The 26,624-nt window shown below is 42.5% G+C and overlaps 1 protein-coding gene across 11 annotated transcripts in view; it reads left to right on the plus strand.

The window, feature by feature from the left end:
* The window catches only part of RBM47 (RNA binding motif protein 47), a 173,067-nt gene extending 147,048 nt beyond the window's left edge, over positions 1-26,019 (plus strand). For 9 of the 11 annotated variants that reach the window (XM_073645747.1, XM_073645755.1, XM_073645762.1 and 6 more), the window contains 4 exons: positions 250-1,397; positions 9,578-9,784; positions 11,651-11,844; positions 19,719-26,019. In XM_073645747.1, the coding sequence (XP_073501848.1) occupies positions 281-1,397; positions 9,578-9,784; positions 11,651-11,844; positions 19,719-19,958 (1,758 nt within the window). In that variant the 5' untranslated portion in view covers positions 250-280 and the 3' untranslated portion in view covers positions 19,959-26,019. The remainder of the gene's footprint in view (positions 1-249; positions 1,398-9,577; positions 9,785-11,650; positions 11,845-19,718) is intronic. The other 2 variants (XM_073645737.1, XM_073645786.1) reach the window with 2 other exon arrangements.
* Positions 26,020-26,624: the final 605 nt, after the last annotated feature.

A 26,624-nucleotide genomic window follows, 5' to 3' on the forward strand; every position in this document is an offset into this window, starting at 1 on the left:
TTGGGTGAAGGGTTTCTGCCTTCTGTTGTGCAAGTCGCTGCATGATAAGGAGTGTCTCTCACTTCCAGAGTAGCTGCTGTTTCTTCATATATATATTTTTTTGTGGTTCTATTTTAGCCAAGTTTTTCCTCCTATTACTAGTTTGCTCTGAGAAGCAGAAAAGGAGAGAGATGATTTATTTTCAATGCTATTTAGTTTCCTCCGTATCGGTGGCTCAGATATTAACGTTTTGCTATTCTTCTTCCATAGGTTTCAGCAAGTGCTGCATGACTTTGGCATAATGACAGCAGAGGATTCTCTTGCTATGATGAGTAACGATTCAAAGATCACAGAGGGAGTTGTCGGTGCCCCCACTGAAGCTGCTCTCTTTGCTCTCATGGAACGTACAGGTTATGCAATGGTCCAAGAGAATGGACAGAGGAAATATGGAGGTCCACCACCAGGATGGGAAGGGCTCCATCCACCACGTGGCTGTGAAGTATTTGTGGGAAAAATACCCCGTGATGTATATGAGGATGAACTTGTTCCTGTCTTTGAAAGTGTGGGTAGAATCTATGAAATGCGTCTAATGATGGACTTTGATGGGAAAAACAGAGGCTATGCCTTTGTCATGTATACTCAAAAGCATGAAGCCAAGAGGGCCGTCCGAGAACTTAACAACTATGAAATAAGGCCCGGAAGACTCTTAGGTGTTTGCTGCAGTGTAGATAACTGTCGGCTTTTTATTGGGGGCATTCCAAAGATGAAGAAGAGAGAGGAGATTTTGGAAGAAATCTCGAAAGTTACAGAAGGGGTTTTAGATGTCATCGTCTATGCTAGTGCTGCTGACAAAATGAAAAATCGAGGCTTTGCATTTGTCGAGTATGAAAGCCACAGAGCTGCTGCTATGGCTAGAAGAAAACTGATGCCTGGAAGAATCCAGCTATGGGGCCACCAGATTGCTGTCGATTGGGCAGAACCAGAGATTGATGTTGATGAAGACGTGATGGAGACAGTAAAAATTCTTTATGTAAGGAACCTGATGATCGAAACATCAGAGGATGCAATTAAAAAGATTTTTGGCCAATACAATCCGGGGTGTGTTGAGCGCGTCAAAAAAATTCGTGATTATGCATTTGTGCATTTTACCAGTCGAGATGATGCCGTCCAGGCCATGAGAAACCTCAATGGGACAGAACTGGAAGGATCTTGTATAGAAGTTACTTTAGCCAAACCTGTCGATAAGGAACAGTATACGCGTTACCAGAAAGCTGCTAAAGGAGGCGCACCAGCCACGACTACCACCACTGAAGTTGCTCAGCCTAATTATGTTTACCCTTGTGACCCCTACACCTTAGCCTATTATGGATACCCATATAATGCTTTGATTGGTCCAAACAGAGATTACTTCATCAAAGGTTGGTAACTCTATGCACTTATCTGACTAGAAGCTAAAACTATTTGTAGTATAGTTATTTTTACATTTTTAACTGCGTGTGTGAACAGTATCCAATACTTACAGATATTTATAGATTAAAGCAAATAAAGGTGTGATCACTGTGAAATAGGTAATAATGATATTCACCTGACCAAATGGGAAGGGTGCTGTCTGACTGCTGGAGGATCATTAACGAGTAATGGTCTGTTAGTCGCCTGCTCTTTATCCCCTGTGTTTCAGTGGTCACACTCTGTTAAATGGTTATGTGGTTGTTGGAAAAGAATGGGGTAATTTTCCTCACTCCAGAAGATGGCTGACTGGGACTGACTGTTTCAGACAGTCATTTCTTCAACCCCCCTTTGCCCTTTTGATTAAAAATTATATATAGATAGTGACTGGCACTATGAGAAAGAGAAAGTTCTTTCTGGTAGAGCATCGAAGGCGGACATGCGGGCCGGGGGTTCGGCAGCCGACATATCGCTTCATAATTTAAACTGTTTCCATCAAAGGTTTATGGTTTTAAAGGAAAATGCTTTAATAAATGCTGTGACCGTCTTCCATCCACCAAAAGGTATATTGTTTCCTGTGCCTTATTTCAGGGAAAAGGGGGTGGACGACCTTTGCCCGGATGTTTTCACTCCTCCCAGCAGTCAGACTTGTGCTTGAAGGATAAAATCTATTAACAATACTAATCACCTATCCAGAGGGGAGGTAATAAATGCATGATCGCTGGGGGTCCTAATGCTGCAACCCTCACTGATCACAAGAACGAGGGCCCAGTGTCCCCCTTTTGACTTGGGCAATGGTCATGCATTCGCGCTAGCGCTCCATTCAAAGTCTATAGGACTGATGGAGACAATTGAGCAATGTGGAGGTACACATGTCTAACTTCTACTCTACCCAGCAATCATACACTTGTTAGCTATATCATCTGGATAGGTGATCAATTATATTTGTCGGCCAAACCCTTTAATAATTATAAGTTCAATGTACATATTTCAGACAGTTTTATTTTAATACTAAGGTCAGGTCTATTCTGGAGAGTAACTAAACTTTTTTTTCTTTTTTTATATAGTTCAGCATGGAAAGTTATGAAACTTTGCAGATCAGTTTATTAAGAGATTGGTTTTCATTCCTGGAAAAAAAAACTGCATGCAATTTGCTTATAAACCTCTACTTCTCACCCACTCTATTTGCCTGCTTTTATTTGCATTGATATCAGAATGTGTTTATTTGGAGTGCAGATGATGGCAGTGATGGGTCAGCTCAGCATCTGTATCTCGAGTTCTTTGGGTGTAAGTTGCTGTAGGGGGCTGACCCATCACTGCCATCAACTGTACTCCAAATGTTCAGAATTCCCTGCAGCTGGATGCAAGGAAATAGACTGGGGAAAAACAGTTTTTTTTCATGCAATTTTTTACAAGAATGAAGAGAAATTCCCTAATAGTGGTTTTTAAAGTTTCATAACTTTTCTTGCTGTAAAAAAATTATTTAAACAATTAAAGTCAATATACTCTTTAAACTTGTCATTGTGATTTTTTTTATTTTTTTTTATGGGTCAATATTCATCATGGATGGGGGAGGAGGGAGTGTAATAGATTTGTTTATTGGCATTACCGTGTGTAGCTGTTATATCCTTTTATCTAACAAATCCCTCTGTCTTTCTTTCGGCAAATTTGCAAAGATCATCTTTAAATTGTTATGAAGAGCAAAATTCTCCAAAAATGTTTGTATAGTCTTGAATATCATTAGCAAGCACTTTATTATGTGACATGATGTTTCATTGTTCTGCCGTCTCCATGATTGCTGACTTTAGTTATGTGGTGCACTGTGACCTAGTGGAAGTTAAAACAATCTAAAAATGACTGATTTGGCATTTATTGAAGCCAGTAAGTTAACAACAAGCATAGTTGATGAAAAGATTTGATTATACTCCAAAATTTAAAAAAATGTACATCAAAATACAAAATATTCTAGTGATTTTACTAGATCCCAGTTATTTAAAAAGAGGCATAATTCTTGTCTGATCACTTTATATATAGCTCGGGGTAAGAGACATATATTCTGACATCAAACCTGTATGGCTTGGGCATTAAAGGGGTTGTCCGCTTTCACCAAACTGTTGCCAGTAGGCTGTTGATGGTGAAAAATGAACTGCGCTTTATTTACCCTCCCTGGGTCCAGCACTGAGTCTCTGCTGCTTCCCCAGTCTGCAACACTGTTTGGCTGCAGTGGTGACATCACCTAATCACTAAGCTCAGCAGCATATGCCATCAGTGGCATCAGCAGTGACTGGCTGCAGTGGTGTATGTATGTCCTACTGTAGCCAAATAGAGACCAAACATCAAAGGGTATGCAGTGCTGGACCCAGAGAGGGTAAGTAAGATATAGTGTGGTGTTTGTGGGTTGTTTTGGTGTTTTGTTTTTTTTTTGTACATGTTTCAGTCCACTGGCAAAAGTTTGATGAAAGCGGCAGCAGACAACCCCTTTAATTATCATTTTTTTGTAGTGTAGACTTCAGTTGTGAAGGAGTTGATGAATACAATCTTGGTGGTCCAGGTTGGTTAATTTGCTTTATCTGCACCAAATAAAGGTTTAAAATGTGTTTATGAAAAATATTCGCACGGTTAGACAGGATTTACCTTTCGCAACCTTGGGATTTTTTCGTTTTTGCATTTTCATTTTTTGCTCCCCTTGTTCCCAGAGCCATAGCGTTTTTATTTTTTGGACAATATGGCCATGTGAGGGCTTATTTTTTGCGGGACGAGTTGTACTTTTCAACGCCATTACTAGTTTTACCATATCGTGTATGGGAAAACGGGAAAAAAATTCCAAGTGCGGTGAAATTGCAAAAAAAGTGCAATACCACAGTTTTTTATTTTTTTTTTACCACGTTCACTGAATGCTAAAACTGACCTACCATTCTTATTCTCCAGGTCATTACGAGTTCGTAGACACCAAACATGTATAGGTTCTCTTTTATTTAAGTGGTGAAAAAAAATTCCAAAATTTGGTTTAAAAAAAATAGCGCCATTTTTTAAGACCCGTAGCGTCTCCATTTTTCTGGATCTGGGGCTGGGTGAGGGCTTATTTTTTGCGCGCCGGGCTGACGTTTTTATTGATACCATTTTGGGGTAGATCCGATGTTTTGATCGCCCGTTATTGCATTTTATTGCAATTTTGCGGCGACCAGAAAACTTAATTCTGGCGTTTAGAATTTTACCGCAGTTTACCGATCAGATTAATTCTTTTTTTATATTGATAGATGGGGCGATTCTGAACGCGGCGATACCAAATATGTCTATGTAGGGTTTTTTTTTTATTATTTTATTTTAAATGGGGCGAAAGGGGGGTGATTTTAAACTTTTTTTAAAATATTTTTTTTAGTTTTTTTATATTTTTAAAAACTTTTTTTTTTTTGCTTGCTTCAATAGTCTCCATAGGAGACTAGAAGCCGCAACAGTCCGATCGCCTCTGCTACATACTGGGGATCAGCAGATCCTCTTCATGCAGCAGAAATGGTTCTGTGCTCTGAGCGCCGACCACTAGGTGGCTCTTATAGCGACCAGCTCATGACAACCGCAGGCGTCTGCTGCAGACCCTGGGTTGTCATGCCTGCCCATCGGCGACCCGTGATCACGTGACGGACATCGCCAATGGGCGGGGCTTAGGACGCGCTTCCTGGATGCGCACATTAAATGCCACTGTTGGAGATTGACAGCGGCATTTAACATGTTAACAGCCGCGGGTGGATCGTGATTCCACCCGCGGCTGTTGCGGGCACATGTCAGCTGTAATAATCAGCTGACATGTGCTCGGTTCAGTGCGGGATCACCGCCGGAGCCCTCACTGAACCGGGGGAGGTAGCCTGTGACGTACTAAGACGTCACAGGTTGTAAAGGGATTAAATTCCAAGGTTGCACTTTGGTAACCTTCTATAACATATACAGTAACAGACAATCCAATAATCACTGCACTATAGTTTGTCCATTATAATTGACTTGACAAAAATCACCCAACGAACAAAATTGGGTGCAATGATTTTTATGCACACATGAAAATACTCTACCAACAGCACATCGTCCCCCTGTAAACAGGAGATGTACAGCCGATAACAAGCTACTGTATGGAGACGATTTTTCTAACGATTGTTCTGTCCAATCACTGTTTCGTTGGCCTGTATAAACTGACCAATAATGGTAATCGACGGTCATTTAACAACCTGGATTAGTCTGTCTATATCGGCCATTTAATGGGTATAAATTCCAGACAGATCTAAATGTATAGCATGCAGCCATATAACTATGCAAATCATGCATTTGATTTGCCTTTTTGCGTTTGGTGTAAAAAAAAAAAAAAAAAAAAAAAAAAAAAATGGTACCATCTCATGCACACTTTTTGATACTGTATAGAATGATAGGGAAAAAAAAGATCCCCCTCAAATATACACCGAAGGGACAAGCTATCCTATCGCATATGTATGTCCTAAAGAAACCTGTGGCAACATTACAGGTTTTTAGCTCACCTAGCCAAATCACTTCTCATACTTTGCACTGACGAGGGGCGATACCCCGAAACAGTATCTGCAAATTGAGATTCTGATTTGGCTTTTATCCTAAGTCATATTGCAAGACTCGTTAAAGGGTTGATAGTGACTCGTAGGATTGCTGCTTCCAACAGGTGGTGCTATAAAAGTTGTAGTCCTGTTCCTCTCCGAAGAGGCAATTTGCAGTTTTTAGCTCAGTCATGTGAGCATTTTATGGCCACTATTGGCTTAGGACAAATGAAAAGTGGACGGATCCAGGAGTATATCTATATGGGGCACCAAGAACAAGTGTCAAGGCTCAGTGCCTGATGGAGGCCAGGAAAATGAATTAGATATGTATGTAGATCGATGTAAAGGTAGAATATGTAAATTATGAATCTTTTAAAGGGGTTTTCCAGTTTCAGAAGACCCTGCTTTGGCTTTTTAAATGTCAAAGAAACTGCGCTTTTCTTACCATCCCAGGGTCCAGTGCTGAGTCTCCACTGCTGCTCCCGGCGCTTCTTCTTACTGTCTGCAGTGAAGACGTCACGTTGACGAGCGCTGCAGCCAATAACTGAGCTGTGCAGCTCATGGCGTCCACTCCGGTAGAGCCGCTGAACTCCGTTATTGGCTGCAGTGACGGCAGCGCTGCAGACAATGAGAGCGGTGGTGGACGCTCATACTACACCCAGCAAGGGTGAATTAAGAACAATTCATAAACAGTGAACAGGGCTTTTCCCAAACCAGAAAATCCCTTTTTCGATTTTAATTGAAGGTTGAACTCGTTACGTACCGATACCTGGAAGTCGGTAAACTATCTTATCTGCATGTATCTGACGACTTTAATATGCTTAGAAGGTCTGGAGTTTCCCTTGTTATACATCAAGCTAAAAACCTCAGGGTAAGGAAGCCTATATAAATGTGCTAGTAATGCGTGAGCCCGGCAGATAAGGGAACATTACCAAGGGCACATGGACACTTTTTCTCCCTCTTGGTCACAGTGCGCCTCATTTCTCCATTATCAGTAAATCCTTGTTTGTCACCTGATTACCTGGTCGCTCTACTCTGACATAAGCAGCCATGATTTGTTTTCTGATGTCTGGCATGTAGTTTACATCCCACTTTCATACTAAAGCTACGATTCTTTTCTGAGCTAAAATACAAGATTTCCTAATGTCTACATGTATCGTGCTATATCGAAGCAAACGTGAGTAATTGCTCGTTCTGGTCAGAATGCAAAATATATGTTTTCATTATATTGAAATATCGCATGCACAAACTTACATATCGAAGCGACATCCCTTGTAGGTATCATGTATGCTAACCGTCACAAATTCTCTGGGACTGTCCTGATTTTACAGGCGCAATCCTCCATTAGCTTCTATTTAAAAAAACACACAAAAAAAACACATAAATATACAATTTATTATTTTCTTTTTCAGAAAACCTCCTTATTGAATGAATAGTGTAGTTAACAATTAGGACAGATGTCAAGAGGACACCCTTAGACATACATAAGATTAATGGTGCCCTATGGTACATTAAAAAAAAAACCTGGAATGATGAAAGACCACAACACTCACTTTTAGTCACTTTTTATCTGGTCTTTCATTAAATACATCCGTGCGCAAATGTTAATGAGATCAAAAATAAACAGACCAAACCAATTATAGTTTACTTAAATAAATAAATAAATAAAAAATCCCGAAATTAAATAAGATAAAAGTGAAAGTCACTATTTAGAACAATTTTTACTCCAGAAAGATAAAAGATGAATCTGCCCCATAGTTTTTCTACATGGACAGATCTCTTTTCATGAGTTCAGATTATCCATGAAACAAGTTGAGCTCATTACATGGAAATGTGTAAATCAAGTTTTTATATTTAATTTAAAAAAAAAAATGTGGATAGATATATAATCAACATTGTTTTTAATTAATTATATATATATATATAATTAAGTGTTTTGCATTCTGTCAAGAACGCGCATACATTTTAAAAGGAACCTGAACAGCGGATGTATGTTGCCATGAACCATTGGCAGTATAAAGAGCCCAGCTCTGTCATTTCAGCCACCGATGTTCTTTGATATGCTGCTGCATTTCAGACTATAAATCATATAGTCGGGGATCCTACCGCTAGTCCAAGAGGCCGGTCCCCAGTGGCTTTTACCTTTAAGCAATAAGTCTCTCCCTGTGCACATTTATGGGGAGTGGTGCAAGTAGAATCTGCCTCTAAGGACTCGTGCGCATGTTTAGTATTTGTAACAGATTTTTCTGCTGCAAGAACCAGAGTGTTGGCAGGAAAAATCCTGTGTAAAATACTCATTTTTGATGCATTTTTTCCCCCCTTTTATTTGATTAGGTGAAAATCGATGCAAAAACACTGAAGGAATTGACATGCTGCAGACTTGAAAAAACACTTTAAAGGGTTTTTCCCACGAATGAAAGTTCATTTTAATCAATAGTTCTTGGAATGATAATAAGTTTCACAATTGAATATATTTAAATAAGATTATCTCAGCACAGGAACATTTTATCTTGCATATTATATATGTACTGTGTAATGGCTGTGTCGCACTGTGCAGGAACATGGTCTGATCATACTACATCTCCTGTGCAGGGGAGGGAGAAAGACAGTATACAGACAGGACAGCAGGAGATCACAGCTGATTCTTTCTTTGAGGTAAAACATTGTTTAAAAAAGGCAGTGAAAAAAGAATCATCTCTGATCCCATGCTGTCCTGTCTGTAGACTCTTTTGCTTCCTCCCCTGCCCAGGAGCTGTGGTATGATCAGACCATGTTCCTGTATGGTCAGACACAGCCATTACACAGTACACAGCAGGGGCACATTTATAAGATTATCTCAGCACAGGAGCATTTTATTTAAACACATCCAATTGTAGAAGTTATTATTATTCAAAGATTTATTGATTAAAATGAACTTTCGTAAATGGGAAAATCCCTTTTAAAGGTTCAAATCTGCAAGTCAAAAATAAGCAGCAAAAGAGTCATTCACTTTGCTGGTAGTGTAAAATGCTGTGTCTTTTCCATCTCAAAGCTTGGGGAAAAAATGACAAACGAAACATGTGAACAAGCCCTTAGACTAGTCACCTTGGCTGCAAGGTCCCCGACAGGTTTTTAAATGTATGTATTTTTCTGAAACGTTGCAGCATTTCAGAGTAAACTATACCCAGCTGAAACGATGGAGCTGGACTCTCATACTGCCCATGGTTCGGACAGCATTAATCAGTTGTCTGGATCCAGTTCCATTCACGTAGTTTAAAGTTTACTTGTATTTTTGCTTCTTTTTCCACAAAACTGCTTTTTGCTTGTGTTTCCATTTTGAAGATGACATTGCACCAGGATCTTTACTGACTATTTGCAATCTTGGGAGGAGTTAGAATCTAAAGAAAATAGAGAAATGTCCTTGGCAAGTTTAACTTTAGAAAAAAAGGAGGAAATGTCTTGCCAGGCTAGCCTCAAAAAGGGGACTGTGGAAAGTCTAGTATTCGCTCCTCAATGCGTGTCATTCACCCAAGATGGAAACGCCTATCCATTGCTCAGCATTTGCTCATGGAGGCTTCAGTTGTGATCTCCTGTGATTTCTGATTGTGTTATGTTGGTATTACAAGCAGGCAGCATAAGAGGCAGAGGGCGAGGCGCAGCTGGCAACAGAGCCCCCGGTCCCCGCGGCACGTACCTGGGGGGATATTCGGCTGGCCGCGGCATTTATAGCAGATATCATGAAGGGAAGGGTAAACTGCAAGAAAAAGGCTTTGAACTTGTACACAGCCTGGAGTTACCAGCGGTCAACCCAGTTGCTCTTAAACCTGGTGCAGGTCAGTCCTAACATTTTTACACTGATCCCTAATAATTAAATTCATTCCTTCAGTGGAGAGACTTGGATGGTTTTCATGAAAGTGGAGCATGGAAAACCAGACTTTGTATATGTGGTTGGTTAATTTTAACTCCGCTTTTATAGACACTAAACCTAAAGTCTAAATTGGCAATTTTTCCATTGCATGCACTGTGGTGGTCCCTATAAGCAGCCTTATCGGGCCGGGGAGAGGCCCGGATCAGGATCGTGGAGGCAGAGGTTTCCCCAGAATTCCTGTTTATCTGTTTTTCTAAACTTTGTACTCTAGGTTTAGTGTTCCTTTTTAAGGCGTTGAGAGCTTTGAAAAATATATAGATACTTTCTTCCACGGTTTTACATAGGAAGTTTCTAGTATGGTCGCTTGTCCCTATTTTATGGCACGCTGGCTATGGCAGGGGTGGCACTGTTTCTTACAGTAAGCGGCCAGATTTTTTTTTGTAATCTCATACAACCCCTTTATCATGGTCCATAGTGTGCACAATTGTAGAAAATAAACCCATTATATATAATATATTTAGAGTATAAAGGGACTGGCCAAAGTTAGAGGTATTTTGTCACGAATTACTCCACAATCCATACTTCCTAACACGAATATACTGCTAATGAATCAGCCTTCATTACGAAGATCTGTTCCTGATACCTTAAATTGATCAATCATTTTGTGTTCCTTGATCATTTATTTCCCAAATCACTCATTCATGCCTTCTTACCTGCTAGACTAACATACTGTAGCTATGGTGCGAGTTGCTTTTTTCAAGTCATACACTACTTCTTTAATGCACGTTTTATATGGCAGAGAGAACAGTTATTTATACAGTACAGCTAAAAAATGCATCTTATGGTTTAGAATTAAAGGGTTTATCTGGGACTTTAGTTATTTTTTTTTTCTATGGGGCTAAAAACTTTACAGGCAGAAAGTTGTCTTTTTTGTTGTGACCTGATCGGAAGCTTGAGAATCGTTGGCAGGAGTGGTCAATGGAGATGGTCACCGGACAGAACAAGCAACTACCTGCCTGTAAGTTCTTGGCATCATAGGGAAAAATAAGCAACTCCTTTTAATTAGAATTATGTACCTATTATATACATTGGAGGAACACCATACACTACTATGAATGCAAAGTATAACATTGCCTTATGTTAAAGGATAACTGGGCAACATGTGACAACTGCAGCCAATCACTTGTTACAGCAGTGACCCAACACATCACTGCTACAGCCAGTGATTGACTGCCGGGGTCACACATCTGTCTAGATAGAGCAGGAATAACAGTGATGGGGAACATAAGTGGTCGGACAGCCCCTTCCCTTTAAGCGCTGTATTACAGGTGCACTTAAGCATCAACACCCATTCACCCTAAGGTTGTACTGAAATGGACCTAGATGACTAACATCCTAAGTCTATTTCCATAGAACTAAGGGTGGTCCAGTTGGCTTTAAGATTACGTTATTCCTTTTAATATTACATTATAGTTATCTTTTTCTGTATGGGGAATTACTGTCAGAATTTTATGTGACTACCTTGTAATTCCATCAGCAGACGCACACTTTTGCAGACTATATATTGCCATGATCTGCTGCCTTAAACTTAAACAATTTGTTCGGCAGCTTTGGTGCTACATGGATCATTTCCAGTTAGAATTCTCAAATACATCATATATTATTTTCCAGTATATTTAAGGCAACGCTCATGGTGTCTCAGCTCTTTATCACTATGCAGCTAGTATAGACTTTTCTTAGTGACTTTCTTTGAGTTTATAAAAATTGCTGTCTTTGCTGGACAGAATAAAAAGACAATACAGCATTGCTCACTAATTTGTGTGTGTTCCAGTGGCCATTCCAACCATTGGCGCCCAGTACTCCGTATTTCAGGCTGCATCAGCTGCCAAGCTGATTGAAGAGGGCAAAATCCATGGGATGGAGCACATGCTCAATCCGCTCACGGTGCAGGCAGACCCCAATACTGCTGTTGCTGCAGCCGCTGCTGCAGTTCTGCCGTCAGTGTCCACTCCTCCACCATTTCAGGTTGGTAACACATGAAATATATAGAAATGTACAATTTGTAACTACTTATTATTGTGTAGGTTTAAAGGAACATTTCACCTTTTTATGTAATTTGTTTGTGAAAAAAAAATTGTCTGTTCAGTCTCTACTGACTATTTCTGTATTCTTGCTCATAAAATATATCCAAGCCCAATTTATCAAAACTAACTAATCGAGAAACTAGACTTGTTGCATTAGTTTTTCTATTAAACTTTCTTTTTTTGATAAATGAGACCAGTTTGTTTGTTTGTGACCAGACCACCACTTATCAAAATAATCTATAATTTATCATAATAAAGTGCTCTTTTAGGCATACTTATCAACACTCCTGGACTCCCATAAGATATGGAAAATCTCGCTTACTCTGCCCTACTCTACGAAACCTTCCATAAACCAACTATTTCTGGAGGACATTCTCGAGGACACAGGGACTTGGGCATTGTGGGAAAGAATGAAGACTCTTGGAGTGGCCTTTTAAGAGCACAGCTATGGTTGATCATTTTGGGCACCACAACCCTATCCATTCAAGTTGGCCTACATTCTCATATCCGTGTGACCCATCCTAGTACTGTCCGTTTCTTTACTTCTTTTTTTTTTTTTTTTATTTTTTTTTTTTAAACTGTCCCATAGTTTCAATGAGCCATACACACATCAGTTTTAAAAATGGATCAACGTCCGGTCAACGAAACTCTGAACATTTCCTATTCTCATCCGTTTTGCGTATCAGACTTTGCAATTAAAGGGGGTTTCCCATGAATAAAATACATTTTAATCAATAGATTTTGGAATAAAAAGAAGTGGCACAAATGAATGTGTTTAAAAAAAATATATATATTCCTGTGCTGAGAGAATCTTATAATTGTGCTCCTGCTGTGTACTGTGTAATGGCTGTGTCTGACCGTACAGGAACATGGTCTGATCATACCACATCTCCTGGGCAGGGGAGGAAGCAAAAGAGTATACAGACAGGACAGCATGGGATCACAGCTGCTGCTTTCTGTGAGGTAAAACATTTCCCTGCTGGTTTAAAACCAATGTTGTACCTCACAGAAAAAATGTTTTACCTCACAGAATCAGCTGCGATCCCATGCTGTCCTGTCTGTATATTCTTTTGCTTTCTCCTCTGGAAGGTAAAAAAATTCATGCAACTAGAATGATGCCTAAGGAAAAAAATCGTTCCTCTCTGATGGTAACACCTCTCACGGATGTGTGTATCCCGCCCTGGGGAAATAAGCTACCAAGCAGCAGTCACCAATTAATGGATGGGGCTTCCTCCTCATATTTTGCTTATATCCAGCACCTGCTGGAGCAGATATTGGCTAACTGAGGGGTGTGCCAAGTATTTGACCTCAATCAATCTGATATTTATGACCTATCTTACTAATTGGTCATCAATTGATTAGTCCTATAGAACCCTTTTAATAATCCTCTATGGAAAACCTTAATATGAAAATACAGTAGCACACGGATTCTGGGAAATCATAGTTCTAAACTAGAACTTGAAGTGTTGTTGCCCAACATGTAGTATTTCATGTGGCCCCAATCTTGCTAAATAAAAGATTACCGCTATTTCTATAGATATCAACGCGCAGACGTATTAATAATAAATTGTGCAGGTATCACTGTTTTGAATATATTTGTTAATTTAGATCAGTTTAAAATCACTTATTGCAAAATCTGATTTTAAAACCAATGAAAAAAAAACACAAATTGAGCAATGTGTCCCCAACGATCATACCTCAGAGTGTAATGGAATTGACGCGCCCCTGGGCCTGTGTCGCGCTGCGTTGCGCACGCGGGAGCTTACCCGGAGCCGGATCTGTTGAGGGTTGTAGTCTCGTGGCGGTGACCCGGTCCGTGCCCAGGGTGTCAAACTAAGTGGCAGTCTATGGCAGTAGATGTTAACTTGGATGTCGACTACGCCACCCGTTGAGTGCGGCTTTGCAGCCGCCGCTGCAGAACAGTCCGCTGAGGCCGGTGGTATGGGTGCAGCGATGATGTTATAACCCCCAACGGGAGGGGTATGGCCTCAGGGCAGCAGGTGAAGATGATGGGGGTTGTGACGGTGCAGTAAGAAGAGTCAGAGTCAGGAGATGCAGTTTCAGGGTTTTTACTCACGGGTGTTCTCTCAGTCACTCTGGCCTTGAGTGACCACCCGAGCCGTGCTGCGTCCACCAAGTCCTGGACTCGGCTAACCCCCAGGCAGTTCCGGAGCGTGGTCCTGAGCTCCCTTCTCTCTCTCTGTCTCTGGCCGTTCCCACCAGGGATCCACCTTTGGCCGGCTCCCTCGGGTCTCTTGGTGGTCAAACCTCCTCTGGGTTCCCTGACCCTATACTTGGTGTGCCTTTCTGGTGGATTTGGTGAGGGTCGTGGCAAATCTTGACCACGACCTCCGGTTCCTGGCTGAGGATAAGTGGCCTCCACCAGTTCGGGTTCCGGTACCCGTGTCCGCCAACCCTTCACCCTTTTTGGTCTGATTCTGGGTTCTTAGGGTTCCCTCTGGTCTTCCACTCTGGGCCTTTCTTTCTCCTCTCTCCTCTGCAGGCTTGGCTCTGGAGCTGGGCCCAGCCGGAGCCACAGCTCCCTGTCAGCCCTCCTGGCTGAACTCTTCCTAAAGACTCCCTCAGCTCTCCCTGTCCTAAGATGGTGCCCACCATATATACTCCCTCTATGTATGAGCCCAGGTGACTAGCACCCAATGAGCTCCTAGCTTTACCCAGAGTACTCCCCCTATCTGCCCCTACACTACTGGGATGTTCCACCCCCCTCCCACTCCAGCCAGGGACAGACGCTGTCGTACCTGCACATTTACTTGGTGGGAGTACCGTAGTTCTGTCCCCCGGAAATGGGATGTATGTAGTGCATGCAGCCTACTGAGCTCAGTCCCACGCTCCATCCTTACCCGGGAGTGGAATACCACACCTCTGGGTCGAGGTGCAATACCCCTGTAGCAGCCGAGTCCTCAGGGTGCTACATTCCCCCCTGGTAAATCACAGCACGTCCTCGGGCTGTAAAAGAATAAAATATCCAAAAACATACAATTTTTTTCAAAAGAACATATCAAACATTAAACATTATCAGATTTAAACAATATAAACTTTTTCTTTCATATAAAACTCTTTCATAATAATGTTCTTTGAGTTACTGGCCACTGTGCGCTTGTGACCAGGTAGAAGTGCAACAGTCAGTTCAAGAACAACAGTTTCCTATAAAACCAGTAGGGGGCGCCTTAGAAAGCGCAACTATATACAAGGGGAGGTGGCCGCTCTCAGTCCTCGGCCAGTGGGGAAAAGGAATGGCTGTTCACAGTCCTCAGCCTGTTAAGGGATAGGGGACACACGGGTTTAAGTTCACACTTGTCCCAACGGGGAACATATTTAAATTAGCAGCAGTTCTTATACCCTTACGGATAACTATGTACAGTTCCTTTTTACCGTACTCTAATAACGGCGTCCTCCTGATGCTTCCTCCCTGTATTCTTCAGACCCGTCCGGGTCCTCTTGCTCCTCCTGACACCTCAGCTCTTCCTCCGTCAACCGGTGTACATGAAGGGCATAGGGTCCTTTGGCACATTGGTGCCGAGTAAAGGTGACCTCATCACCCAGGTATAGGTCACGACCTCTGTGTCCCTCCGGCAGGTGGGACTCGACATCCCTGCGGGTCACGAAGACGTCGCCAGGGGTGCGGTGATCCCGGATGAAGCCCCAACCGTGCTGCAGTTGGAATTTAATTACAGTCCCGGTGGCACGGGGACCATGGGCTGCACGGGGGTTCCGTCGGGTCCGGCTCTTCTGTTCTGCACTCCTCACTTGCAGCCGCTCCTCGCGGACCCGCCTCTCTCGTCGTTCCCGGTCGAAAACCTCTAGCTGTTGCCGGCAGCACTCTGCTCGCTGGGCTGCGGCCGCCCGGGTCTCTTGGGTGAAGCCGATGAGGTTTTCCCCGGTGGGGTCCCATTCAAATTGGGCCTCCTCCAGCGGGAGCGAGACGATCTTGACAGGCGCCGGAGCCGGAATCAGGGGCTCATCCAGGGGCCTTTCCTTCCGGAGTCGGGGATGGTAGTACTCCGGTGGCCACTCAAAGGGCTGCCCATCCGGGCAAGTATGTTGGGCGAACAAGTCTTCACCCAGGGGTAGGACTTTGTGGGTTGAGTGCGCGGTGGTGGTAGCGGCGCCCGGGTTCACCAGGCCTTGCGACCAGGCCTGGGGCACCCTGAAGGTGAAGGGCACCATGAAGACGGCGGCGCCCGGGTGTACTTGACTTTGCGACCAGGCCGGTGGCGTCTCCTGCTTGGCCGCGCTCAGGGTTGAGGCGCGTGACGTCACAAGAGGCGTGGCCGCGGCTCCTGCTTGAGGCCTAGTCTGGAGCGGTAGCGGTGCGGCAACGGGCACGATCGGTGGGATTTCGGGCTCTGCAACGGGGATCGGGGGTAGGCTTACGGTGGCTGGGCTTGGGGTAGTGACGTCCCCTTTACTTGCCTCCGTCTCTTCAGCTCCCTCTGCGGCGTCGTCTCCGGCCTCCGTCCCTTCTGCATCCTCTTCAGGGGCAGGCGTGCTCCTCGTTGCGGGTGGTGTGCTTCGCTGGCGGGTTCCAGCCGGCTGGGCCATCTCCCTGCTCCACTCCGTCAGCGTTTCTCGCTGCACCTGGGCCATCCTCCGTGCGAGGCCCTCCAGCGCGGTCTGTGCACGCTCCCGGTCTCGGGGGAGCTGTGCCAGGATCTCCACCAGGTCTTGTGGAGTGGTAGCTTGCAACAGGCTCCTGACCACAGGGTCGGTGCTGCCTGACTCCCTCCATCTCCGGGTACGGCTTCTCCAGACTCCCCCAGGCTGCACCCATCTTCTCTGTTTTGTTCTGTATCCGCCCCCATTGAGGGCGGTCCTGGGGCAACTTGGTGATTGTCCGTTCCAGGGGCAGACCCCCCACGCTGATGGACATCTCAATCATTGCAGTCTCTGCTGGTGGGGGCGGTCTTCGTTTTTGGCGCCATTCTTGGTCCTGGCCCACGATGGGAGGTGGCCTCTTGCCACCCTCTGGCACGCCCATAAAGGCGTCCGCTCTGCCAGGGCGGGAAATCTTCTCAGATGGCGGGAACCGCTTCCCAATGGCGGGAAACTCTGTGGATGGCGGGAAAAGACTGCAGATGGCGGGCAAACGGCGGGAAACGATCCGAGATGGCGTCCGATGGCGGGGACCCTCCGGAATTGGCGGGAGACTTCTTTTTACGGTAAATATGAACTTTTCTTCAGGCACGCAGTACCCGGTGGTTGCGGGCACGTTATCCTGCCGACTACGCCAAAGTTGACGCGCCCCTGGGCCTGTGTCGCGCTGCGTTGCGCACGCGGGAGCTTACCCGGAGCCGGATCTGTTGAGGGTTGTAGTCTCGTGGCGGTGACCCGGTCCGTGCCCAGGGTGTCAAACTAAGTGGCAGTCTATGGCAGTAGATGTTAACTTGGATGTCGACTACGCCACCCGTTGAGTGCGGCTTTGCAGCCGCCGCTGCAGAACAGTCCGCTGAGGCCGGTGGTATGGGTGCAGCGATGATGTTATAACCCCCAACGGGAGGGGTATGGCCTCAGGGCAGCAGGTGAAGATGATGGGGGTTGTGACGGTGCAGTAAGAAGAGTCAGAGTCAGGAGATGCAGTTTCAGGGTTTTTACTCACGGGTGTTCTCTCAGTCACTCTGGCCTTGAGTGACCACCCGAGCCGTGCTGCGTCCACCAGGTCCTGGACTCGGCTAACCCCCAGGCAGTTCCGGAGCGTGGTCCTGAGCTCCCTTCTCTCTCTCTGTCTCTGGCCGTTCCCACCAGGGATCCACCTTTGGCCGGCTCCCTCGGGTCTCTTGGTGGTCAAACCTCCTCTGGGTTCCCTGACCCTATACTTGGTGTGCCTTTCTGGTGGATTTGGTGAGGGTCGTGGCAAATCTTGACCACGACCTCCGGTTCCTGGCTGAGGATAAGTGGCCTCCACCAGTTCGGGTTCCGGTACCCGTGTCCGCCAACCCTTCACCCTTTTTGGTCTGATTCTGGGTTCTTAGGGTTCCCTCTGGTCTTCCACTCTGGGCCTTTCTTTCTCCTCTCTCCTCTGCAGGCTTGGCTCTGGAGCTGGGCCCAGCCGGAGCCACAGCTCCCTGTCAGCCCTCCTGGCTGAACTCTTCCTAAAGACTCCCTCAGCTCTCCCTGTCCTAAGATGGTGCCCACCATATATACTCCCTCTATGTATGAGCCCAGGTGACTAGCACCCAATGAGCTCCTAGCTTTACCCAGAGTACTCCCCCTATCTGCCCCTACACTACTGGGATGTTCCACCCCCCTCCCACTCCAGCCAGGGACAGACGCTGTCGTACCTGCACATTTACTTGGTGGGAGTACCGTAGTTCTGTCCCCCGGAAATGGGATGTATGTAGTGCATGCAGCCTACTGAGCTCAGTCCCACGCTCCATCCTTACCCGGGAGTGGAATACCACACCTCTGGGTCGAGGTGCAATACCCCTGTAGCAGCCGAGTCCTCAGGGTGCTACAGAATTCATTAGGAACAAAGGACAAAGTTGAAAGATAATGGATGCAAGAGAACAGTTCCGTGATTATGTATTAATGAGATGAGAAGCTGCCGGACATATTTGGTGCCGATTGTTCAGGGAGAGGGGAATAGAACTGGACATATGCGTCATCAGAGGTCCCCTACTTCCTCAATATATATATATATAGTAATGGAGAGCCTCTGAAAAAGTGGGTTTGGTCATCTTTATGGAGGACTGTGCTGTTTTGACCCCCCGCTGAAAATGATTTGGAATCCAAACTATTTTTTTTATCCCTTCTGAGTCATAAAAGGAAAATGTTCTTTGACCCCCACATCCCAATTCACATTACAATTACACCATAACGGCCAGTTGTTGGGTTGATATCTATGCCATGATTTGCTGTGTGATGAATGTGGGTCAAATGTTAATTTCTTTACTTTTACTATTAATATGCACACAATTTTTTTTAAATAGTTCTAGCATAAAACAACTTGTTGCGCAAAGATGTTGCAACTTTTGGTATTTAATGCCAGTCCCAGCCAGCAACGCCAACTTTTTTGAAAATTTGATGTAGCTTTGCTGGGAGTGACATGGTCCAGTGCTGCTGACAAATTCAGCATAATTTTCATCACTAAAGTGGTTGTAAATTATGATAGACATGTCCTCTAGTCACTGACAGGAGAACATTTCTTTGCAGTGGTGCACGGTAGCTGACAAATGTGCCAAATTTATTAAAGTGCATGCCTCTTGATGAAGATTGCACTGGAATAAGATGCACTGAATTCATTAAAGAGGTTGTCCGCCTTAGACTACAAGTCTGCAGTAACTTTGTGTGAATCCTCACAGTGTGAGCACTGCGCCCTGAGAGGATTCTTTGGTGAAGGTGCCAGGAGCGGGCGATCATGTAGCCACACGTATGCAATTTGCATACTTGCGGCCACATTCCAACTAGACTGCTCTAGCTTTGCTCAATACACTTGCATTCAGCGAGGCTGTTCCCATCTAGTCGGCATGTGACCGCATGTATGCAAATCACATACTTGCGGACACGAGCCCACCACTCCTTGCACTGGAGAATCCTCAGTGACTGCAGATTGGTACCTTAATGCCAGACAACCCATTTTAATAGAAGTGCCAGTTTGATAACGCTAGGCCAAAGAGATTACCTGTAATGAAAACTGGAAAAGTGAAGAGGTGCAAATAATTGGGAATTCTTCTGATGACCCAAATTGGGTTACCATTGCAGTGGGCCTATGGTTTGGGACAGGATATCAGAATTTAATTATTTTCTTTTTACATATTGCAATTGTTTTATACTTTTCTTCTGTTCTCTTTATTACAGGGCCGCCCCATAACTCCAGTGTATACCATGGCTCCAAACGTGCAAAGGATTCCAACTGCAGGCATTTATGGTGCAAGCTATGTCCCCATCGCAGCCCCCACCTCAGCCACATTAGCCACACTACAAAAGAATGCCGCTGCCGCCGCAGCAGTATACGGGGGATATGCTGGTTATATACCTCAAGCTTTTCCTGCTGCAGCCATCCAGGTTCCATTACATGACCTCTATCAAACCTACTAAAACTGTCATCTCAAGGAAGGGGGCAGGGGACTGAAGGAACTCTAAAATATTTATGAAGAAAAAAAAAGCGAAAAATATATCCCTAGAAGAATATTTTATATATGTGAATTTTGTTTTTATGCAAGTCAGTTTTTAAGATGCGTTCGTTCAGACATTTCTTTGAGTTTTTAATGCTTTAACCATATAGTTTTTATATTATGTGGTTTGGTTGCTTAGGTTTTTAACAGTATATATACATAGGCAACATATCTGGTATGAAGGTTTTGTTTTTATATATAATATTAGTCCATTGTGCACTAGAGATATAAATATAGAAGTATATCTGTATCATGTAGTACATTAAATAATATTGAAGCAGAAGTGTTTGTCTGTAAAAGTACATGAGCAGCTATAGTATACAGAGTAAATATTCCATATTTAAGAAATGTATATTTAGAGAGAGAATATATAGATATTTGGAAGGTACTTAATTTATAAAGATATACTGGACGTTCTTGAGACCAACTAAGAATATGGCATCTGCCAAAATTTGTTAACTAGTCACCTCTTTGGATTAAGAGGAGCGGTCATGTAATATTACAAATGTTAGTGCCAATGCAATGAGATTTTATGGGCTCCAGTAAGAGATTGGATTTCCTTATAGGTTAGACTGATAATTCGGGCATCAGGGCAGTGCCTTAGGCCTCTATGCCAGTGGGGAACTCATGGCCCCTTTATAATATTTCTTCTTGTGTGTGAAAAAAATGCAATATTGGCTGTTAAGTAGCTTATGAGCTTTAATGCCTAATTACTAAGATTCCTCTGTCCCGTTCTGCATTGCTTGCAATGGTTCGGAAAAGGACACCTCTATAATTAAAGAGCATTACAACTGCGCATAAGCGGACATACCCATGGGGTACTGTGAAAGCCGTGTGATGTCACTGGCAGTATGCCCCGAAAAGCATTTTAGAAGAACTACAACTCTCGCAAAATTCAGCCGCAGATAATCGACAGACTGAATATACAAGCAGACATGTGCCACCAAGACTGTCAAACAACTAGACACACAACACATGATGGACAAAGCTGCATTTATTCTATGACATTCCTGCAGTGTTCAATACTTTTGTCATATACAACCCAACGGTCAAGACACATAAGGTCCTTTTAAAATTAAAATACAGCAATTTCTTCATCTTCCAAAGATCCAACGCCTGTTTTATTTAAATGAATTCTAGCTTTAACACGATATTTTATTTAAAAAAGTCCAAAATTCTGTTTCTTTTATATCTGCTTGCTGTGACCACTAGAGGGAGCTTAAGCGTTTACTGCATACTATTTCTACATAAAGCCCAATAATAATAGTATGCAGTAACCACCTAAGCACTCTTAGTGGTAGCGGTAGATAGTTAGACAAAATTTTACAATTTTTCTATGTGAAGTATTTGAAGCTCCATGTTAGAAAAAGGAAGCTCTGTATTCTATCCTGACAATAACGAGATATAAAGAAATTAATCCGGATAGAACTGTTGGAAATGGACGAATTATTTATTAATTTAAATCTGAATCAAAAAAAAAAATAAATCTGAGATTTTGCTTGTTTTATTATTTTGAGACCCTGGAGCAGTCTGGCATCTGCTGACATAGTGCCTGTAACTGAATGCGGGTGAGTGCACCAGGCACTGATGTTTTTGGGTAAAGGCAATATTGTGCCATCTGTAATTTTTGCATATGGAATGACTTTTTAAGTGCCTGATATGTAGTACTAGACATTTATCAGCATTTACTTTAAAGCATACAACTCAGGAATTGATGACATTTGTAGGTATGTGGCCAGCTCACCCAAATATGATATATACTATGTGTAGCATACATTTTATAAATTGTGTATTTTAACCTTTAGCTGCTGTCCTGGGAGCTCTAAAGACTGGATTATTTACTTTTTTTTAATATTATGTTTATTTGCATGCTTGCGTTCTATGGGTGTGTTATTGGTGACTTTTAGAGCAACTATAACCTTTTTTGTCTACCATCCGGGATGGCATCAGCGCCTGATTGCTGAGCATTAGGGTTGCTGTAGCCTCTGAGATGGAAGCTGCTTAATATGCATTTCAGATAGCATGTTAGCATGTTGTTCTATTTTATTTGCTGTTTTTTTTTCTTTTTTTGGGGGGGGGGGGTTAAAGCCATTTGACTTATGTGCTAGTGAATATATTGTTGCAGTGTCTTTTTGTTTTTTGCTTTGGTTATTTTTTTTCAGCCTGTTTTAAAGGCTTTTAGAACAATATTTAAGTTAACTGCACCATTTTATTGTGTTGATGTTTATCTATAGTAACTCATTAGAACTGTGCCATAATATTGAATTTACAATATTTTAAATATCCTTTTTTTTATTTATTTGTTCTCCACCATTAGCTGTTTGAATGTTTTGTGCTGCTTTTACACCTGGCTGCACAGTTCCCATGTTTTATAATCTGTAATATCATTCACCCCAAACAGCAATGCAATCACCTTAATATTAATGCCGAATTGTATTGACCATAGCAGTTCAAATAATAATTGTCATAAAGCTGTAGCTTCCCCATGACACATCCTTGCTAAATAGAGGGGGCTCACGCTTGAGAGCGGAATGCTCATTCACCTGACAGCCATTTCTGCTGACACTCCTATGCAAATGAGTACTATTATTAGCTGAGCATTGAAGTAAATGTCAGCATAATATAGGGCTAGAGAGTCCGATTCCTGCGATGTGTCACTTACTGGACTGCTTGGTGCAGTTTTGATGGAATCCCTGTTTTCTCTGTTGTACATGTAGCAGTGCTCAGAATGCTGAGCTGTGTATAGCCCCGCCCACACAACTAATTGGCAGCTTCCTGTTTACATTGTCAGCAAGCAGCGAATCAGTGGTGGGGGTGGGTTACACCGATTAGCTGGACTTGTCTGCATGTGAGACCTAGTCCTGCAGCCATAATCTCCTGATAATAAAACACTGATATTGAAACTACAGCACACAGCCTAATAAGTGACACATCCCTGGAATCAGGATCTCCTGTCTCATGCTGCTCTCAGATCTATTTTCCCCAAAGCACAGTGGAGAAGTGCCCGTTTTTTTATTTGTGAACTAAACTCTCCAAATTAGCTGAATTGGTCTATGGAAAAAAAAAAAAAAAAGCACTCGGTTGCCATCTCTGTGTCGTCCAAGTGCTGTCAGTTTTTTACTGTTTAATGGGTTGGAGAAACTTGAATTTTTATTCCATACTTTTTATGGTAAATGTGGATAAACTGTATCCAGCACACTGATTGGGAAAACCGTCCTTGTATACAAAAAACAAAAAAAAGGATGTGAATGATTCCCAACGCCATGTAATTTTTAGGTCCAGCATTCTTTGATCAATTTAGTTTTGCTAACACTGGATATTATATCAACATTTTAAGTTTTTATGGGGAGAAAAAAAATTATAACATTATTATTTTTATTATGATGGATTAGCACAAAGCACTCATTGTCCAGGCTGCTGTATGTATTCTTGCACACAGTTTATTTTTTAAGTATTGCAGGTGAATATATGCCCTTCGATTAAAATAAAAAAAAAATACTGCAAATCTGTATGGAGCCTGTTAATAAAGATATGTTCTAGTTGGTTTTGTGCAAGGGTTATGAATAATTCACAGGGATATTGTATGAAGAAACTGCCTTACACCTGTGCAGGCATATACAGTTATATACCACTTCATAACCACAGAATCTGAGGTAGTAACTCTCCAACATTTGTTCTGACGTTTTTACTGCATTTTTTAATCTTACAACATTTTATACATCCCCACTAATGTGATAAATGAAACCTACACACATAAGATATAACAAGACTAGGGAATACCTTGGGATCATTCCTTAATGAAAACATACATGTATTTACTGAAAATGGAGATGTAACCAAGAATGGAGTCGTCCAAGTTGGTCACAGATCCAAAATGTTGTCTGCCAGACGGGCGCCAGTGTGCAATGACCGAGCAGCAAATGAAACCTTTTACCAAAACCTAGCTGCTCCACTGGATCATTTTATAAAAGGCAATCAACATCATGGTAGTTTGTGTTCAAGAAAGTTACATCTCATGTCATCTAACTAAAGTAAAACTTTGAAGGATATCCACACCTTCCATTTATTTTATTTTTTTAACTTTAAATGCATGATGTTTGGCTAAAATTATTTTTCCAATTTCATTGCAAACTTTGCACATTTATTTTACAGCAGATTGGTGACTGCAGAATTAATCTGCGAAAATCCTTAAATGAGCTTGTCCTGTCAAGAGTTTTTTTTTTTTTTCTGCTGTTTTATGGTGACAAACTACATCAAAGAACAATTGAACTTTGATGTGGTCCTAAATCTGCTGAGAGGAGCTCAATGCAAAAGATAGATAAGAATTACAAACCCTTCCCAGAACAAGCTCACTGATGGATGCTCAGTTTATTAATTGTGCAGTTCGTTATAGACAGTGCAACACAGAGACCATAGAAGGCAAGCCGTGCAATATTTTTGAAGACGCTCAAATGCATCTGTTTTTGGATAAAAATAATTTTTGCAATTGAGTAAAAAGTCCGTTTAAGGTATTCTGGAATTTCAAAATTACTATTGATGTGAGGTATATAGGTCACACTAAGGCTATGTGCCCATGTAGCAGATTTGATGCAGAGCGTTTTTGCCTCTCTGGCAGAAAAAAACGCATGCAGATTTACATGCGTTTTTCTGCCAGAGAGAAGCGTTTTCGCATGCGTTTTTTCAAGCCCTTTTCCAAGCGATTTTGAGCATCACTTGGAAAAGTGCTTGACAAGTTGATCACACAATATAAATCCATGCAACCGGCATGGATTTATAAATGTGTGAACAACTTGGATGCTTTAAATGCAGCATCTATAGTAAAAAAAAAAAAAAAAAAAAACCCTGTATATTCACCTCTCCGGCGGCCCCCGACGTCAGCGGTCGCGTGACCATCAGCTGACTAAATGACGTCACCGCAGGTCCTGACAGTACTCTCCGGGACGCTGAAGAGGGAAGACGCGGCCGGGAGCAGACCGGGGGCCGCCGGAGAGGTGAATATACAGGTTTTGTTTATTTTTAACTTTATTTCTTTTTTTCACCGCGTGGTAGCCGGGCTGAAGAGGAGTTGTAGTCTCCTCTTCATCCCAGGTACCACACGCACCGCGATTACGCTGTAGCGTAATCGCGGTAGAAATGGTCATGCTGCGTTTTGCAAAGCACATCCGAATTCACATTGCTTTGCATGGCAGACTGTTTTACAAGCGTTTTCCCGGCCGTAAATACGCCGCAAAAACGCTACGTGGGCACATAGCCTAAGTTATAGGGACTATGAAGTAGCTGATGTATTGTCCTCGGTTTAGAGTATTTACTAGTGAGTGAACCACGCCACATGCAGGCTGGCACTGTTATTACCAACCGCCACCCTGTCCATCAAGTAGACCACACCATGTAAAAGAAATGCCTACTATTTATATTTGTATATTGTTCAACATATTTATATCTTAAAGGATAATTAAAGTGCCCATAGTCTATAGGCATAGGGCTTACTCTGCTTATAGGTATATTCACCCTTGCGTTCCACCTTCTAGACTGGTGTTCAACTCCTCAAGATCTCCTTGAATTACCAAGTCTTTAGGGAAAAAGAAAAAAAAAAAACAACCTATGGTCTGGCATTATTTTCCCTGTTGATCTCCACTGAATGTGCTACCGTACTGTCCATTGTAAGCGCTAGGAATGCCTTAATTCATTTGGTTACAGACGTAGTTTATTCTGAAACCATTTCGTGAACACTACTGAAGAGAAATAGATTTTTATGCCTAAACTTGAAACCAGCTTATATTTTGAGAACAAAATGCACATAAAAAATGGTGAAATACCATGACAAGCCTGATTATTCTTCCTAAAGTGTTGACTGTTAGGAGTTTTATCTCACTCCCTTTCTGATACCTGTATGTGTTTTTAAAAGCCCTTATGTTTATTGTGAGTTTTTCTATATTTGCTTTGTATATTTAGAGTGTAGAAAATAAAGCCTTCCTTTAAAACTGCGCTGGCTCATGGTCCTTTAAATGCAACAGAACGTGGCACAGATGGGGGGGGTTTACGGTCAGACTTGTATACAGTGACATGTAAAAGTTTGGGCACCCTTGGTCAAAATTACGGTTTATTGTGAATAGTTAAGAAAGTTGAAGATGAAATGATCTCTAAATGGGGTAAAGTTAAAGATGACACATTTCCTTTGTATTTTAGGCAAAAAATATATATTTTAATCTTTTTAGACTTTACAATTACAAAAAGGAACAGCAGCAGACTCTTTCCATGAACCAACTTTTACTGGAAATTTGATTTGAAAATGGGAAATAACGACCCTGTTCTCTTTTGATGCGGTGATTATACACCATTTTCACATGTGCAGGTCGAGTAGAGACCAAGCCCTCACACCCCTTAAAAGCCACTAATGGGAACTTGTGAAAGGTTCTTTTTTTGAGCTGGACAAATCCAATGTGGTTTTTGACAAGGTTTTCAAATCTTAAGAGGATTTTTGAAGAGTTTTTAAAAAAACGTAAACTGTCAAGTTTGGAACAGATTCCACAAGAACATGTCTTTTTTTTTTTTTTTTTCTCGAGATTTTCAAAACTTCACCTGAAACAAC

This window comes from Phyllobates terribilis, unplaced genomic scaffold (genome assembly GCF_046119375.1).
Source record: "Phyllobates terribilis strain yellow unplaced genomic scaffold, ASM4611937v1 Scaffold_1__5_contigs__length_1240528914, whole genome shotgun sequence".
NCBI classification, from domain to species: Eukaryota; Metazoa; Chordata; class Amphibia; order Anura; family Dendrobatidae; genus Phyllobates; species Phyllobates terribilis.